Genomic DNA, 19,379 nt, shown 5'->3' with positions numbered 1-19,379 from the left:
TGAAAAAGAATAGATGCACTGTATGCCCAACCTGAGACACTAGGTTTTAAACAGAGGACATCCCTTAAAATACAGGACATAAAAGACAAGATAAGTAAGTCCTGGCTCTTAAACACCTGTTTTTTGGGAAGAGGATAGAGAGGACGAAGAGGGATCCCAAGTAACTTGCTACCACCATCCATTTTTACTGGCTTGTTCCCTCCTCCAGCATATTATTATTTCTTGCTGTGGATTTGGCTGTTTACATTATGGTAGTGCCAGGAGGCCGCCCTCCCCGTTGTGGACCCTGCTATGCTAAGTGATGCTGGGGGAGGTAGATGAAGGCAGTTGGAAACCAAGCAAACCCTACAGTGGTGGCGCCTGTCCTGCGGGATTGGCTCTCCAACTCCAGGTATTACGACTGGGAACTCAGGGTTGCAGCACCACTGCAGGTTAGACTGGCTGCTCCTCCGCATGATGATAGGGTGGTTGGGCCAAACCTGAGTGGTGCTGTGACCCCATGAGCCAGGTTGCAACTCCTGGAAAAGGGAGCCAAGACCAGCCCCACAGGACAGCACTCACTGCTGCAGGATGAGCTCATTCTCCAACCCCCTTTCACTGGGCCACCGCCCCTCCCACTGGGCCGGGATTAGGGTTGTGGGGCTGGGGCTGGGGGTGTGTATATGTAATGATGGGTCACAAAAAAAAGACAAACTGCTGTTGGTCGTTGGCCTTACTAACAGTTTGGAAACCACTGTGCTATGCCATAATGACATAGTCAAGACTAGAAAAAATATCAACTTGCCAACGAGAGTAGGAAGTTTTCCAAAGCTAGTGCCATCAGTTTCTACAGATCCCTAAACTCTCTAAACTCTCTCTCAAAAAAAAATCTAGGGGTGAAATCCTGGCCCAACTGAAGTCAATGGCGAAACTCCCATTGGGACCAGGATTTCACCCTCACTTTTAGCCTTTATGGGTGATACGAAAACCTTACAAATGAGAGGGAGGCTATGACAGCTTCAGAGGCAGCAGTGGTAGTGGCCCAAGAATGGAAGAAACAATGAAAATGACTCGATGTGGAAGCTGCGCATGTACATTATCTTGGAGTAATAATGAATTAATCCAGGTTAAACTAAATGGAAGGAAACAAAAACAGGTCTGCAACAAGGGTCCTTGATTTCAAAAGCACAGTCTTTAAAAACTTAAGGGAATTAGCTAAGGTAGTGGATTGGATTGAAGAACTCAAGCGTCCGAATGTGGAGGAGGCTTAGAACTATTTTTAGGCAAAGTTGCAGAAGCTATCTGAAGCTTGGATCTCAAACAAGGGGAAACAATTCTCAGTGAAGGGTTGCAGGCCAAAGTGGACAAACATACATCTCAAACAGGTTATTAAGAGAAAGCAGAAAGCCTACAAGGAACTGAAGATTGGAAGAATCAGCAAGGAAAGCTACCTCTTGGAAGTCAGAAAGTGCAGAGGAAAAGTGAGAACTGCCAAAAGCAAAGCAAAGTTGGACCTTGCAAAGGAAATTAAGAACAACAGTAAAAGATTATATAACCTGTCAAGGTTCCTTCCCCACTCTGAATGATAGGGTACAGATGTGGGGACCTGCATGAAAAACCTCCTAAGCTTATCTTTACCAGCTTAGGTCAAAACTTCCCCAAAGTACAAAATATTCCACCCTTTGTCCTTGGATTGGCCGCTACCACCACCAAACAAATACTGGTTACTGGGGAAGAGCTGTTTGGAAACGTCTTTCCCCCCAAAATACTTCCCAAAACCTTGCCCCCACTTCCTGGACAAGGTTTGGTAAAAAGCCACACCAATTTGCCTAGGTGACTACAGACCCAGATCCTTGGATCTTAAGAACAATGAACAATCCTCCCAACACTTGCACCCCCCCTTTCCTGGGAAATGTTGGATAAAAAGCCTCACTAATTTGCATAGGTGACCACAGACCCAAATCCTTGGATCTGAGAACAATGAAAAAGCATTCCGTTTTCTTACAAGAAGACTTTTAATAGAGATAGAAGTAAATAGAAGTAAAGAAATCCCCCCTGTAACATCAGGATGGTAGATACCTTACAGGGTAATTAGATTCAAAACATAGAGAACCCCTCTAGGCAAAACCTTAAGTTATAAAAAGATACACAGACAGAAATAGTTATTCTATTCAGCACAATTCTTTTCTCAGCCATTTAAAGAAATCATAATCTAACGCATACCTAGCTAGATTTAGAACTTTTAGTAAGTAGACTCCATTCCTGGTCTATCCCCGGCAAAGCAGCATATAGACAGACAGACCAGACCCTTTGATTCTCTCCCTCCTCCCAGCTTTTGAAAGTATCTTGTCTCCTCATTGGTCATTTTGGTCAGGTGCCAGCGAGGTTACCTTTAGCTTCTTAACCCTTTACAGGTGAGAGGATTTTTTTCTCTGGCAAGGAGGGATTTTAAAGGGGTTTACCCTTCCCTTTATATTTATGACATAACCAAATAAATAAAAAGAAAATAAGGAAAGAAGAAGTGGGACCGCTAAGCACTGAGGATGGGGTAGAGATTAAAGATAATCTAGGTATGGCCCAACACCTAAATGAATACTTTGCCTCAGTTTTTGATAAGGGTAATGAGGAGTTTACGGGTAGTGGCAGGGTGGCTAATGGACATGAGGCTAAAGAAGTAGAAATAACCTCATCTGAGGTGGAAGTCAAACTCAAACAGTTTAATGGACCAAATGGGGGGGGGGGGGGGCTGGATAATCCCCATCCAAGAATATTAAAGGAACTGGAACGTGAAATTGCAAGCCCTATAGCAAGGATTTTTAATGAAATGGGATGAAATTTAATAGTACAAAGTGATGCACTTAGGGACTATCAACAAGAATTTTTGCTACGAACTGCTATAAACAGTTGGAAGTGACAGAGGAGGCGAAGGACCTGGGTGTATTGGCTGATCACAGGATGACTATGAGCCACCAATGAGATGCAGACGTGAAAAAGGCTAATGCAATCCTAGGATGCATCAGGTGAGGTATTTCCAGTAGAGATTGTGAAGTGTTATTGCCATTATGCAAGCCACTGCTGAAACCTCATCTGGAATAGTGTGTGCAGTTCTGGTCTCCCAGAAACTTAAGAAACATTAATTCAAACTGGAACAGATGCAGAGAATGGCTACTAGGATGAGGTAAACCTTATGAGAGGAGACACAAGGAGCTTGGCTTGTTTAGCCTGACAAAAAGAAGGCTGAGAGAAGATATGACTGCTCTCCAGACATAAATCAAAGGGATAAATACCAGGGAAGGAGAATAATTATTTAAGTTATGTGCCAATGTTACCACAAGAATAAATGGATATAAACTGGCCATCAACAAGTTTAGGCTTGAAATTAAATGAATGTTTCTTACCATCGGAGGAGTGAAGTCCTAGAACAGTCTTCCAAGAGGACCAGTGGGGGCAAAAAAATCTAACTGGCTTCAAGACTGAGCTTTATAAGTTTATAGAGAGGGTGGTATGCTGAGATTGCCTACAATGGCATATGGCCCATCTTCGACTACTAGTAGCAAATATCCCCAATGGATGGAGATGGGGCGCTAGATAGGGAGGGCTCTGAGTTACTACAGAGAATTATTTCCCAGCTGTCTGGCTGGTGAGTTTTGCAACATGTTCAAGGGTCTAACTGATCACCATATTTTGGGTTGGGAAAGAATTTTCCCCCAGGTCAGATTGGCAGAGACCATGGAGGAGAGGTCGCTTTCCTCTGCACCATGGGACACAGGTCACTTGCTGGTTTAAACTAGAGTAAACGGCAGATTCTCTGTAACTTTAAGTCTTTAAATCATGGTATGAGGACTTCAGTAATTCAGTCAGAAGTTATAGGTCTATTACAGGAGGAGGTGGGTGAGGTTCTGGAAAGAGAATCCAAGATGTTTTTTAGTAACATACGTATAGCAATGTGTTCACTGCAACATACAAATTTTTAAATTGAGAGTGTCAGAAAGTCAGGGACTACAAAAAAGGGGTCATTAAGGGAATGCCCAATTGAGCTCTGAATAAAAGTCAAGCTTTCTGCCCAGTTCACAGAGATATGAACCTTGGCAATAAATGTACAGGCCCAATCCTACTAGATGAGCGTGGTCAGCGCATGTCAGGAGGTTGTCGGCACTTTATAGGATTGGGCCCAAGGACAGGAAGGAGTGGAAATTAGAAGAGAACTGAACAGCTGATTTGAGAAAGTCCTGAGAGTCGCTTATTTATTTGCCTTTGTTATTTCATTGCTTTTATTTTTCTTTTGTGGTCATGGCTGCCTGCCAGTAAGTCACTACTTCAAAATATACAGGACAGATTATTTTTTCTGCCATCTCCTATAGCTAATATTGATCACAAAAGGATTTATTTTTCTTCCTTGAAAACTTGATACATGTACATATTTTCCTTTTATATTAACAGATGGCATGCACCATGGGGTAGGCATCACAGAGCTTTGACAATATGAATTATCACAGTGACAAGCTAGTAAACAAAAGAACCTTAACTTTGAATTAGTTATTAAATGCAAACAAAAAGACAAAGTGATGGTATGGTTGGCATTTTAAATGTATAGCAATCAATATACTTTTCTTAAAAAGTGACAAACTAGCTATATACCAATATAATGCCCAAAGGTTAGAAAAAAAGGATGAACCCTGACATGGGAAGTATCAAAGATACTGCTCTGCACTCTGAGCTCTCTGCTTCTTTTCCAGTTAGAATGGTTGGGGCCACTTCTTCTATAATACCCAGAGAAAGGAAGTTAAACTGTGGGCCCTGTGGACAATGTTTGCCAAAAGATTCCAAGCTCATGTATACATTTAGGCATTCTTCAAGAGCAACTCATCTATTTTCAATGAGTTTTGCAAACTGTATCAATCTAGAAGTCTTCACATTCATCTACGTCAAGTATTTTTACAGATCAGCATGTATAATTGTATTAATATTTAATTTGGATTAATCATTTATTTAGAGTTGTTTTGATATTGTATATTAGAGCAAACCTGATACTAATAAACAACACTTAGCACTTCTTTGGTCAGAAGTCTCCAAAGTGTTTTACAAACATTGCTGAAGTCTCACAACACTCCTATGAGATATGGAAATATTAACATAAGAACATAAGAGCAGCCCTACTGGGTCAGACTAAAGGTCCATCTAGCCCAGTATCCTGTCTTCTAACACTGGCCAACGTCAGGTGCCCCAGCAGGGAATGAACAGAACAGGTAATCAAGTGATCCATCCCCTGTCACCCATTCCCAGCTTCTGGCAAACAAAGGCTAGGGACACCATCCTTGCCAATAGCCATTGATGGATGTATCCTCCCTGGACTTATATAGTTCTTTTTTTAACCCTGTTATAGACTTGGCCTTCACAACATCCTCTGGCAAAGAGCTCCACAGGTTGACTGTGCGTTGTGTGAAAAAAAGACTTCCTTTTGTTTGTTTTAAACCTGCTGCCATTAATTTCATTTGGTGACCCCCAGTTCTTGTGTTATGAGAAGGAGTAAATAACACTTCCTTATTTACTTTCTCTGCACCAGTCATGATTTTATAGAATTCAATCGTATCTCCCCTTAGTTGTCTCTTTTCCAAGCTGAAAAGTTTCAGTCTTATTAATCTCTCCTCATACAGAAGCCATTCCATACCTCTAATAATTTTTGTTGCCCTTTTCTGAACCCTTTCCAGTTCCAATATATCTTTTTTGAGATGGGGCAACCACATCTGCATGCAGTATTCAAGATGTGGGCGTCCTGCGGATTTGTATAGAGGCAATATGATATTTTCTGTCTTATTATCTATCCCTTTCTTAATAAAAAGAAAAGGAGTACTTGTGGCACCTTAGAGACTAACCAATTTATTTGAGCATAAGCATAAGCTTTCAGATGCATCCGATGAAGTGAGCTGTAGCTCACGAAAGCTTATGCTCAGATAAATTGGTTAGTCTCTAAAGTGCCACAAGTACTCCTGTTCTTTTTGCGAATACAGACTAACACGGCTGTTACTCTGAAACCCTTTCTTAATGATTCCCAACATTCTGTTTTTGACTGCCGCTGCACATTGTGTGGATGTTTTCAGATAACTATCCACAATGACTCCAAGATCTCTTTCTTGAGTGGTAACAGCCAATTTAGACCCCATCACTTTATATGTATAGTTGGGATTATGTTTTCCAATGTACATTACTTTGCATTTATCAACACTGAATTTCATCTTCCATTTTGTTGCCCGGTCACCCAGTTTTGAGAGATCCTTTTGTAACTCTTCACAGTCTGCCTGGGACTTAACAATCTTGAGTAGTTTTGTATCATCTGCAAATTTTGCCACCTCACTGTTTACCCCTTTTTCCAGATCATTTATGAATATGTTGAATAGGACTGGTCCCATTTCAAACCCCTGGGGGGGACACCACTATATACCTCTCTCCATTCTGAAAACTGACCATTTATTCCTACCCTTTGTTTCCTATCTTTTAAATAGTTACCAATCCATGAGAGGACCTTCCCTCTTATCCCATGACAGCTTACGTTGCTTAAGAGCCTTTGGTGAGGGACCTTGTTAAAGGATTTCTGAAAATCTAAGTACACTGCACTGGATCCCCCTTGTCCACATTCTTGTTGACCCCTCAAAGAATTCTAGTAGATTGTGAGGCATGATTTCCCTTTATAAAAACCATGTTGACTCTTCCCCAACAAATTACGTTCATCTATGTGTCTGACAATTCTGTTCTTTACTATAGTTTCAACCCGTTTGCCTGGTACTGAAATCAGGTTTACTGGCCTGTAATTCCTGGGATCACCTCTGGAGCTCTTTTAAAAAATTGGCATCACATTAGCTATCCTCCAGTCATTGGTACAGAAGCTGATTTAAATTATAGGTTACACACTAGAGTTAGTAGTTCTGTAATTTAACATTTAAGTTCCTTCAGAACTCTTGGGTGAATACCATCTGAACCTGGTGACTTATTACTGTTTAGCTTGTCAATTTGTTCCAAAACCTCCTCTAATGACACCTCAATCTGGGACAGTTGCTCAGATTTGTCACCTAAAAAGAATGGCTCGGGTTGGGGAATCTCTCTCACATCCTCAGTAGTGAAGACCAATACAAAGAATTCTTTTAGTTTCTCCGCAATGGCCTTATCATCCTTGAAAGCTCCTTTAGCATCTTGATCGTTCAGTGGCCCCACTAGTTGTTTAGCAGGCTTCCTGCTTCTGATGTACTTAAAAATGTTTTTGGTATTACTTTTTTAAGTCTTTGGCTAGCTGTTCTTCAAATTCTTTTTTGGCCTTCCAATTTTTACACTCTTTACACTTCATTTGCCAGAGTTTATGCTCCTTTCTATTTTCCTCACTAGGATTTAACTTCCACGTTTTAAAGGCTGCCTTTTTGTCTCTCACTGATTTTTTTACTTTGTTGTTTAGCCACAGTGGTACCTTTTTGGTTCTCTTACTACGTTTTTTAATTTGGGGTATACATTTAAGTTAAGCCTCTATTATGGTACCTTTAAGAAGTTTCCATGCAGCTTGCAGGGATTTCACTTTTTGCGCTGTGCCATTTAATTTCTGTTTAAATGAATTCCTCATTTTTGTGTAGTTCCATTTTCTGAAATTAAATGCTACCATGTTGGTCTGCTGTGATGTTTTCCCCACCACAGGGATGTTAAATTTAATTATATTATAGTCACTATTACCAAGCAGTCCAGATTCTGTGCTCTACTTAGGACTAAATCAAGAATTGCCTCTCCTCTGGTGGGTTTCAGGACTAGCTGCTCCAAGAAGCAGTCATTTAAGATGTCAAGAAACTATCTCTGCATCCCGTTCTGAGGTGACATGTACCCAGTCAGTATGGGGATAGTTGAAATCCCCCATTATTATGAGTTTTTTATTTTAATAGCCTCTGTAATCTCCTGACCATTGCAGAGTCACTATCGCCATCCTGGTCAGTTGGTCGGTAATATATCCCTACTGCTATATTCTTATTATTAGAGCATAGAATTACTATCCATAGAGATTCTATGGTACGCTTTGGTTCATTTAAGATTTTTACTTCATTTGATTCTACTCTTTCTTTCACATATAGTGGCACTCCCCCACCAGCACAACCTGTTCTGTCCTTCTGATATATTTTGTACCCTGGTATTACTGTGTCCTATTGATTATCCTCATTCCACCAAGTTTCTGTGATGCCTATTGTATCAATATTCTCATTTAATATGAGGCACTCTAGGTCACCCATCTTATTATTTAGACTTTAGCATTTGTATATAAGCACTTTAAAAACTTGTCACTTTTTAGCTGTCTGCCATTACATGATGTAACTGAATGGGACTTTTTTCATTTGACTGTTTCTCATCAGATCCTACCTGTATTTTATCATCTTCCACTCTCTCCTCCTAACAGGGACATAGAGAATCTCCATTAATAGATCCTTCCCTATGGGATGCCTCTGTCCAAACCACATGCTCCTCCGCACCTGTTGGCTTTCCCCCGGCCCTTAGTTTAAAAACTGCTCTATAACCTTTTTAATTTTAAATCCAGCTAAGGACTAAGCCTAAACAGGCCTAGATTTCCCATAACAAATCAATATGCTCATGACACTGCTGATTCTCTGCTCTTCCAAAGCAATCTCCCCAGTTCCTACGGTGGAATCCAACATTCTCTGACAGTGTCCCTCCATACAAATAATTCAATCCAAGCACTGGGGGTTTACGTGCACATTTATCCAGCTAAAGACCCAGATCCTGCCTGAGTCTATCCTGGTAAACCACTGCTTACAGATGTGGCAACAGATACAAAGAGGTTAAGTGGTTGGAGAAAGTTATAGAGCAAGTCTGTGACAGAAGGGATAACAATCCAACTCTCTTAAGTCCATTTTCTGTGCTTTAACTATTAGACAGACCTTTTGGGAATGCTGTTGGTGACTGGCAGGTTTTGGAAATTATGATGGTAAATTAAAGCATCAATGATTTGGTCCCTTTTCAATTTCCACAACGGGGATTTGGGGTCGCATGGGGGCAGAACTACGTAACTAGACTGTTTAGAAGGTAAAAGTATTATGGAATCTCTATTTTAGCAGTGTTATCTTCTATTAGCTGGTCTGCCTCACCTCGGAGATATCCTCCCTTGAGTTTGCTGATGTTACTTTACTTTTTTAGACTGTTCAGACTGAGTTTGTACATATTCTCAAGGGGTTAATTGCAAAAAGTTATCAGATTGCTTTTTTTCCCCTGCTGCTTTCCCCCCCCCTGCTGTACAGCGATTCGAACCCAGTTTGAAATGCTATACAGAAACTGTGTATTTAACCTTAAACTCTCCAAGTCCCTCTCATTCCTCCAAACTTGTTAATACATTTCTGGTGAGGTGGGGCTCAGAACTGAAGGGAATCCCTCGGGTGCCCCCTCCCCCATCAACGGGGACAGGGTCATCCCTTATCCTACCAGACCTCTGGGCAGACGTCTGACGCCTCAGAGACCTGGGAGAAGCAGCTGATGCTGTCAGGGGTTCTCTGCTGGGTGTCCCCTCCGGATCCCTAATTTTCCTTTGATCTCACCGCCGTCCCTGTCGTTTCATAGGCTGCCCCCGGTGTTCAGTTGTGGACTGGATCTGATGGCTCTTCCCCCAGCCCAATTTCAGGGGGCCTCGATCCCCGTCCCAGGACTCGCAAATAGCAGGGACAGGGGCAGCAACCTCCCTGTTTTGGGACCCGCCACCTTCCCTGCGATCCAAGACACACCGGTTCCTGCAGACCCGCACCCCGCGTCAGCCCCGCTGCCAGCGGCGGCCGCTTTGCCCGGCCTCTCGCCGGCGAGTTATTTCCCGACCTCTCTCGGGGGAGGGGGGCCCGCTCCGCTCTGAGGCCGGCCCCGGAGCCCCTCACCCTACCCAACCTGGCAGCGGGCTCCCGCCTACTCACTGCGCGGCGGTGGGAGGTGGCGAGGGTCTAGCCCTTGGGGAAGCCCCTGTTCGCTACGCTCCGGCGCTCCCCGGGCCCCGCTCTTCTCGCCGCAGCCCCCGAATTTGTTTTTGATCAACTGACAGCCTCACAGCCAATCAGATCACTCGTCCTTCAGGGACGCCGAGTTCCCCGGCCAATCGCTGTCCTCCATGCTACAAGGTGCGGGCACCATAGAGACGGCTAAACGCCGCCGCTGTTGCCATGGTCACAACAACGCTCCGGGGTGGAGCTTGGCCAAGTAACTCGGTAGAATGGGGGTCACTGTATTGGGGCCAGGGCCTCCAAGCAGGGGGATCAAGGTCTCCCCCAACCAGACGGGGCAGCGGCTTCCCCCAGGTGGGGCCCAGGAGCGAAGCGGCCCTGCCCCTGGGGGAGCTCGGAAAGGGGAGGGAGGCAGCCCCGTCTGCTCCGGCCGCCTCAGCGCTGCGGGGGCGGCATGCACTGGGACTGCAGGGTGTTGGGAGCAGCAAGGGCTGCGTCCCCTTCCCACCACAGCCCCTCGCCCTCTCCGACAGCTCTGGAAGCGCTCTGACCCGCTCCCGCTAAACCAAGGCACAAAAATCCCACTCAGAGCGGGACTGTGCCCCAAAGGGGTCCGCTCTAAAACACTAATAATTATTGTTACTTGCAACTTATTGCCTTTAAATACAGCCATCTCCGGGCCTACCAGGCATTAACCGTCTTTAAAACTTCCATACAGTTAGTTCAAGCAGTTAAGACAAATCGTAAAAAATGAGACAAATGTTAAAAAAAACCAAAAACAACTTGAGTTGAAATGATTAGGTACAGGACCTGCAACTCAAACAAAAGAAAACTTGAGGAAACATTATTTCCCTTCAGCATCTACATAGGTTTTCAATCCACACCAGTTTTCCAACTCATAAAGAGGCTAAAATTAAAATAAGTCTTTATAATGGAAGGTGGTGGTATGTGGAGGCATGCTTTTAATAACTGTATTGAAATTTAACCTACACTGTAAAGCAGAAGAAACTTGCCTTCCCTGGAAGCCATAGTCTTTGGTTATTTGGTTGGAAATTTTGGTTATTTCCTTTTAACATACCTAGTCCAGTTTTGATTGATACATTTAATACTTACAAAATCATTCTGTCACATTTACAGCACAACAAATACAGATCATTTGCTCAGATACTTGCACCTGTCTACACATGGAGTTATTCCATAATAGCTATTCAGGAACAGCTATTCCAGAATAACTTTCATGTGTAGACAAATAGAGCACACATCATCCCATAAATCATAAAAGTCTGCAAATGTTAGCAAATGCAATAAATGATTTTTCAAGGTTGTCTGTCCCTTACCAGAGAGCAAGAGAGAGACTGGAACAGCTTTATACCAGTGCCATTAATCCTGTACTTGATATTTGCATTGAAGTAAAAATTAAAACATTTAATTCAGTTCAGTAGATTTTTATTGCTTTTGCCAACTTTTTGAAACATTACAAAAAATAACTTTCTTCTAATCACAATTAAACAAATTACAAAGGCTGGATCTTTTACATTAGAGACGTCAGAGAATTTTGTGTACTTTATATAAACTTAAAACATTGTTTCTCCATTTGGAATAATGTTTAACTTGCTTTGGGTTTTATTAGAAAAGTAAAAGCATTACTGTTTTATTTAGAAAAGCAGTCATAAAAAGCTGGAATTGTACTGTATGTAATTACATCTCAAGTGACCAAATATAATGAATAACAAAATTAAAAATTTTGTTCAGTTAAATGTGCTGAACACTGGAAGACACAGAAAAACAATGTGAATCACGTATCAACAACAGAAGGGAAAAACATGGTTATAAATGCCATGTCGTCTCTTACCAATAAATAAGTCATTATTTAGAAAAACCCTGGATGTCTGACACATTACTCCAAGAACTCCAAATAAGTGTCAATATGTACTAAATTCAATATGAAAAAGTCTTTAGATTAATATCAATTCCAACTAAAAGTTTTTCCTATAGTTGACAATTTTACTAAAAAAGTTACAAAATAAAATTCATTTTTAATTAAAATCACTAGGCAAATTTGTTTTGCATGTTGAACACTACTTTTTCATAGACTCAAAACTGTGTGCTTTTAGTCTTACATTTATTTTCTATAAAATAAATTACTGTTGATATAAACAAGCCACCCTTCACACACTAGTACTATGCTAGATAACAGATGGGACTTAGAGGAGTAATTTTAAAACATTAAATTACTAATCATATGAAACAAAAGCAAATTAGAATCAACATGTGGTGTTAATGGTTTACAAATTCTACGTTTGTGAATTTAAAACAGTATGAACCAATTAAGTTACTTTACGCATTTACAGAATTTATGTACAATATATAACCCTTTATAATGCTACAGGCTCTGTTACATTATACCTATTTATTATATTTGATAGCACTTTGAATCTGCCTTTGCAAAGGGCAAATGTTAGAAAACTACTGTTTACACAGATAAATGCATTTGAAATGAAAGATACTGGGAGAGGTTTTATTAAATGTAAGAGAAATAGTTAATACGTTTGGCTGAAAAAAACCAAAAACACTAGTGCTCTGAATTCCATCCTACAAGTTTTGTAACGATGAACTTGGCAAACTGGAACATTTTGCATTTTTTACTTAAAAAACATATACATTAAAACAAAGAGGAAAGTATAATTAACTTGGGCACGTCTAAAACAGAATTAGAAATGTGTTTCTTGTAATACATAAGAAAATACTAAAAATGAGTTTTTGTAAAGTTAATATTTAAAAATGACTGCTTTGTAAATGAGACCTTTCAGGAGATATTTGAATTGAGTGGTCAAAATTAAGACCTATATTTATGTAAACATACATCTTTATAAATAAATTAAAAAGGATCACAAGGAATTTCCTGAGGTGGCTCTGCAGCCAGATACACAGTAGCATTAAGCTCCATCCCCGGCAAACAAGGCATCTAAAAAAGTGCAGGGCTGTTTTATTTTATTCTGTTAGAATGGAAAAATATTGGCTTAATTTTACATTTTACCCCAAGGTAAATCAGTGTACAGTAATTATCACTGCTCATTTATACCTATTAAGGGAACAATTTTATATATATATATACGTACAGGAAACTATGTCGTTCACTATTTTACTTTAACCGTATACATGATTTTTTTTTAATGCAGAGAAGGAAACATTTATACAAAGTAAAAAATAAGCAGTAAATTACGTAAACACAAGTTACCACTGTGTTTTTATGCACGTAAAACCAGGTCGGATTCTGATGTCCAGTGGTTAAAAAGAAGTGAGAATATAACACATTATTAACCAAGAACATTGGAACAAAATGTAAACAACTTTGCAAGTTATGGTAATTCTGGCACTGATTAATTTACATTATTCAACAGAATCCATGGAATACTGTGATTCTAAGAGGATTTCAAATTTTTACTTTAAATAGAAAAATACCCAATTCCTGTAAAGTAGCCAAAACTTATTAACCCTTTGGCAATGGAAACCAGATGCAAAATGTTCAGTGTCATGAGACCCTAAACTCTGGCATTAAAGGGTTAAAAATCTCAAAATCTGTGATGTTGGTTTTGGGTCTTTGGAAATTGTTGTGCAGCTGTGGACATGGAAGAATAAAATGCTAAAGGATGACCAGTAAGTAAAAAAGCACTGTGGATAATGCTACATACACGGGCAGAGGAGTTTTTATTCTCTTTCTTGACTGTATCAGAAAGAAGATACTTAACAGTCAAGAGTTGACTTGCAGACATGGACTTCATTGTTTGTGAGGTTTGAGGAGTATTTGGGAGAGACAGCCATAATTCTAGTGTACATCTTATTTCAACCAGAGGAAAAAACATATTCCTTGAAGGAGCATATCTTCAGGCTAAGAAACAGGCCATACAAACACCCAGGAATGAAGCAATACCTATACTGTGTCTGACTCAACATTAGTCAAATTGATAGTGCAGACCTTATTTGATTTTGCTCAGACTTCAGCCATTGTTGTGATGTCAGTTTCCACAGCGTTACTCATACTGCTTTGTATTGTTGTTTGGGTCAAAAAACTTATTTTTTCCCCTGGAATTCAGCCTAACCACATCAGCACCATTTTACTATATCATGATTACAATTAAAGGGGATGGTAATGTATGTCAAGTTTAACTTTTTAATATAACTTTAATGCCACTAGCAATATTTCCACCATACCCAATTACTGTTTTTAGTTTTATTGCAAAATGATCCTCACCCCAAATTGACAGCACCCAACTCCATGTTGAGTGGTACTTTCAAAAACATTGCCTTGGCTTAACTTTGCTCTCTTTGAAGTTAATGAGAGTTTAAGCATAAAACTCTCATTAACTTCAAAGGGAGCAGCAGAATTAAGCCAAAGGTGAGTGCTTTTGAAAATAGTGCCCTCTATTTTTAATATATGTAGTTTGTACTTAAAACTATTAGGAGCCTAACAAATGCTGTTAGCAGCTCAAAATTTAGATAAATCATTTGAGAAAATAAAGTAACACCAAAAAACCCAAAGAATAAGGCAAATAACATCAACAGTGAAAACAGGTAAGTGATCGAGATTTTGATCTTGACATAAAATTTTAACATTTCCTCAAATACAAATCCTCACACTGAACATTGCAGGGATTGGAGATACCAGTACAGTAACTTGGAACACAACAACTGCATTCTCAGTGAAATATCTAAATGTCCAAGGGCCCCAATAAATCAAATTTACTTTAGTATACAAATATTAACTTTTTCATATTTATTTTACACAGCATTAAGATTCATACCAATTAAAATAAATAAAACTTTTTTTTAAAAATTAAGGTTAATATGCTACCAAATATGCCCTTTACAATGGAAAGGATCATAACTGTAAACAAAAAACCCAAGCTAATTTGTAATCCATAAAATACTGGTCATAAAGCTATTTCAGAATTCTAACCAACTGCTGATAAGTTAGTCAAATACTTTATAAATTAAAAAAAAGAATTAAGCCTGATTCAAGAAAAAGACATTCTGATGAGGACAAGAGATGCTGGAAAGGCTCCAGTCTCCTGAGAATGTGGCGTCTTCCATTAAAGTCAACAGAAGTTATGCATGCACAGGGAGAGGAAAACATCTCTCTAAGAGTTCAAGACGATAATGTAATGAGCTCTAATAAATAGTTATCAACCAAATCAAATACATACTAAATTATTTCTGTTGGAGATCCATTTTACATTACTTAAACATTGAGGTTCCAGAAATATCAAATACTGATTTGAGATTAAAACTACATTTAAAGAGGACCCGTATTGCTATTGAGTAATATAATAGGATTTGAAGAATAGATTTTTTTTTTACAAGGGGATGGTACAGCATTATATATATTTTAAGGACTACGTCACGTATCAATTTATGGCTGAAAGGCCAATGCCATGAAATATGAATCAAAGAATCCAGAAATATCATCATCATATAGTGGAGAAAAGTCAAATATGCAGTTTATGTAATGGCACATTAACATTTGTTCTATGGAAACTGACAATCTGTACTTTCCCTGCAAAAAATCTCAAATGTAATTGCCTGCACTGAAAACAAAATTCTGTAGCAGAAGAAGTTACAACAGAGACGTATTACAACATACTAAGTAATGTGGACCAATAATTATCAGCAAAAGCTGATTTGACATTTATGCACATATTGATTACTAAAAAGAATATGCATTCATTTCAATCTTCCTATTTAAAAAATGAAAATAAAATTTCCAATAAAATAAATATTTGAGGCGTGATCACCACCCATCTTACTTGTATGAACATCTCATTATACACGTATAGTATCTACAGTGCTAATAACTGCAGTCCACGTGATACTTCTTAAAGAAACATGGAAATCACCATTCAATGGTCTGATATCCTACAATCATATATACATATACAAACACACACATATATAATTCCCCTTGATTTCGTTCTATAATGATGTTTCAGCATCCACATACTTCATTACAGGTGAATCTTCCATGCTTATTTTCACACTTTCTGGTTTCTCAGGGCTGTTGAAAGCAAAGACAAAGGTTTATGGTCTCCAAAAAACTGACAAAAAGATTAAGCCAAGCACTTCAAACTTTGGATGCTTGCATGCTAAAGTTTGGGATTTTTATAGATGGATACATTTATAATAAAAATCTCATACACACAGTACTAGTTTGAAAAGGCAGCAAACCTAAAAGTAAAATCTTGCATACCATTCTGCTCTTGCATTCCAACCCTGACCGTAAGATTCTTGTGAACTGTGATATGCCCTATCAGAAAATGATGTTTTTGGCCATTTAAATGTATCAACAGTAAAATGTGTACCAAACAATAGTATCTACATCATATAATTATTTTCAGGGAAATTCAGTTTTGTTAATTATATGGAAATGGAACAAGTGTTTTGGTTTTTTGGAGGTGTGGGGGTTGAGGGAGAAACATTTGTCATAAATTCCATTTATATCACAGAAATTTTGTGATGGATTAGTATATGTCTGCATTTATCTATATCAATCTGCAAACTCCATTTATTTTGTGAACACCATCTTGATTGTAAAACTGTACTGTGCCTAAACTTTTGCTTTTTAACCTCCATATTGGACTGGGATTCCAGCAGAAGAGAAATGCTTGTGCCTAGCGGAGGGTTAGCAAAGGAGAACAATCAGGAGTTGTTCACCTGAACTGTCTTTTATTCAAATAAAAGACCCCATGAACAATGAGATGGCTGCCACCCAAAGTAGTCCTTTCTCAGGTGGGTCATAACTAAGCAACTCTTTACCTGACAAGAACTTCAAGCAGCTCACAGCAGTCATTTAGCAAGGGGAACTAGAATTTTATAAAAGAAGTCTTTTCAATGGCCTTTTTATAATCAACAAGAACCAGAAGGCAAACTGTGCAGGAAGAAAAGGAAGGATCTTGGGTTCCCTAGAAGACACTGAACAAAGCCCAAAGGGCTCTCAGAGTGGTAAGGAAACTGAGGCAGGGTTTTGAATGCAGGTACTTTTATTTTTTCTTAAATCAGTATCTCTCTTGTGCTTGGTCTGTGAGTGAAATGTGATTGGTTTGGAAGTTACTTTGAAAAGTCTCTGGGTTACTTGCTTTCACTGTCACATTGTGCATGAGGAAGGAAACTGTAAAGGGTTAAACTGTATGGTCCTCAGCTTCAATGGAACTCAGAGTATGCAAGCCTACTTAGTAAGCTTGGGAGGGCTGGCACTAGTTTCTATGTCTATGCAGTTGGATTGTGAAGTCCCATTTCTAAGGAGGGGTGCTAGACAAAGGATCTGTACCCCAAGAGTGTGCCCAGGGACAAAGGGACAGACAATGCCTAATCTCTAATCAGACCCAGCAAGCCTTGAGCATGTGGGATCCAGCGGTTGAGTCCAAACAGCATCCACCGGTGGCGGGGAAGGAGGATGCAATGGGATCAGATGATTGTAACATTTATTTACCAAAAACATATTCTAAACTTTAGACTACCCAATGGGAAAATTATCCCTTTTCAATGGAAAGGAGAAATCTAGGATTTGATGCCACAGGAAAAGATGGCATGATTACTACCTATACTGTTCCAAATATCAGGTAATTGGAAAGGAAGGGTCACTGATGAGCAAAACAAGGTACATCTCAACCTCCTCCAATCTCATTCCTTTTGGGAGGAACAGTTGACCTCAGGTATGCAATATCAAAGACCTGAACTCTGATGTGCTGCCTTTTGACCAGTCTTTCCAAGCTTATCCAAACAGTTCTTAAATGTTACTGTGAGATTATTGTTGCCTAATTGCTATTAGTTAATTAGTTGCCTAATTACTATTGCAGCCTAATTGTAATAGATATTGGTTTTTTTTTTTTTTTAGCAATTAGAATAAACTTCTTGGAAATATTTTAACTAGAGTTGGAAAGGGATTGTAATTTAGAGATACCTATATGCAGCAGGAAAAGGGAGTTACTGCTGATTTCAAATTAATTCAGGAAAAGCAAGGAGAGCAAACTAAAATTAGCAACAAGCATTCTCAATTTTATGGGTAAGAATGTGGCCAGAGCATTCTCAGGACATCTAACTCTTCTGCTCCTTTATTACAGACACAGACTGGCAAGTGCAGAGATCTTTGGATTAAAAATATGAGATGTATGCTTGATAGTCATCTGAATCAGGAAACCAGGCATGCGCAGAGATGATTTTGGAAGGGAACACCTCATTTACACCTCTGGATTTAACTGATTTGGCATGAGCACAGTGCAAAGTTGCAATGCTTTACAAGTCCTTAATGCACTTGCTGAATTTTAGGCTAGCCTCTTTTCTTATTCTACTAATTAATTAATTTACAGCTGCTCCTTTGAGCCTGTCCTTATTTGGATTGATACCCGACTCATTTATTGTTATGTATGATACACAGAATTGGTCTGTAATCTTAGCTTCATATTTGATTTGTTTGCTACATTTTAAAGGTTTTTTTTTAAATTCTTTATACTTTGCATGTAATAAGATATTAAATCAAAAAAACTAATTTATTTTGATTTCCTGGTTATTCAGTATCTTCAGGCACTAACTTTATGTGCATGTCTCCCACAAGAGCAACAGCCACTCTACCTGCTCGCTAGTTGAATTACAATACGAAAAACTACAGATGGCTAACTGCGCCATTCTACAGTGACTGGATTTTCACATTAACACGTACAGAAGAGAGAGGATGCAGAGAGAGGGGTGATATGGTCAAAGGAAAAGGGAAAAGGATCTTTGCAGCAGCATTCTGAATGGATGAGACTGGGCAAGAATACGTTTGTCAAAGCCAAAGGAAAGGATGTTGCAGTAACTTGTACCATAAAAATTAATATATTTTCTTTTGAAATGTAAGTGTAACAACATCCAAAGTGATGCATGAAGAGCTGTAACTATCAAAAGGAGAAACCCATAACATCAAGAACAGGACCATCGAACTCAAAGGTAAACAAGTGTCTGAGTGACAATCTCATGAGATCTTTGATGCAGAAGTACAATAAGTATTTTTCCTTCTTTAAAGACACCATCTGCACAAGATATTTATTCTTGGACATCAAATGTTATCTCACAATAGAAAAACATTACAATAGACAGCACCAAAAAAAAGGCCAATGACACTTTTATAATTATTGCATAAAGGAGCCATATAGCTTGGAGAATCAAAAAACAGAAACAAACTAATTTAAATGGAAGCTGATTGGAGGGTCAGGGATGAAAGGAAGAAATCATTCATCCCGAAAGTAGAGCTGTTTGTCAAGCAGTGCCAGAGTGACTATGGTGGGAGATCTCAAGCATCTCTTCTCCGAGAACTTCTTGCCTGACCATGATCAAGGAACTGGCTGGAAGTTTATTGAGGCATTGACGGGAAACAACATATGACCAATAAAGGGAGTGTCTCACATCTGCCACTAC

General features: G+C 39.3%; 2 protein-coding genes across 13 annotated transcripts in view; both read right to left on the bottom strand.

Annotated features, from left to right (window-relative positions):
- The window catches only part of NEK10 (NIMA related kinase 10), a 173,651-nt gene extending 163,633 nt beyond the window's left edge, over positions 1–10,018 (bottom strand). For 7 of the 8 annotated variants that reach the window (XM_073333426.2, XM_073333429.2, XM_078851753.1 and 4 more), the window contains exon 1: positions 9,912–10,018. The gene's annotated coding sequence lies outside the window, so the exon portion shown is untranslated. Of the gene's footprint in view, positions 1–3,377; positions 3,519–9,911 lie in introns of those variants that run through there. The other variant, XM_078851751.1, reaches the window with a different exon arrangement.
- A 4,432-nt stretch (positions 10,019–14,450) lies between these two features.
- The window catches only part of SLC4A7 (solute carrier family 4 member 7), a 160,772-nt gene continuing 155,843 nt past the window's right edge, over positions 14,451–19,379 (bottom strand). For all 5 annotated transcript variants that reach the window (XM_073333411.2, XM_073333416.2, XM_073333420.2 and 2 more), the window contains one exon: positions 14,451–15,987. In XM_073333411.2, coding sequence (XP_073189512.1) covers positions 15,906–15,987 — 82 coding nt within the window. In that variant the 3' untranslated portion in view covers positions 14,451–15,905. The remainder of the gene's footprint in view (positions 15,988–19,379) is intronic.

The sequence above is a fragment of the Lepidochelys kempii genome, chromosome 2 (genome assembly GCF_965140285.1).
Source record: "Lepidochelys kempii isolate rLepKem1 chromosome 2, rLepKem1.hap1, whole genome shotgun sequence".
NCBI lineage: Eukaryota > Metazoa > Chordata > Testudines > Cheloniidae > Lepidochelys > Lepidochelys kempii.
Note: the sequence above shows the minus strand (reverse complement) of the source record. Positions and strands in the feature narration are given on the sequence as shown.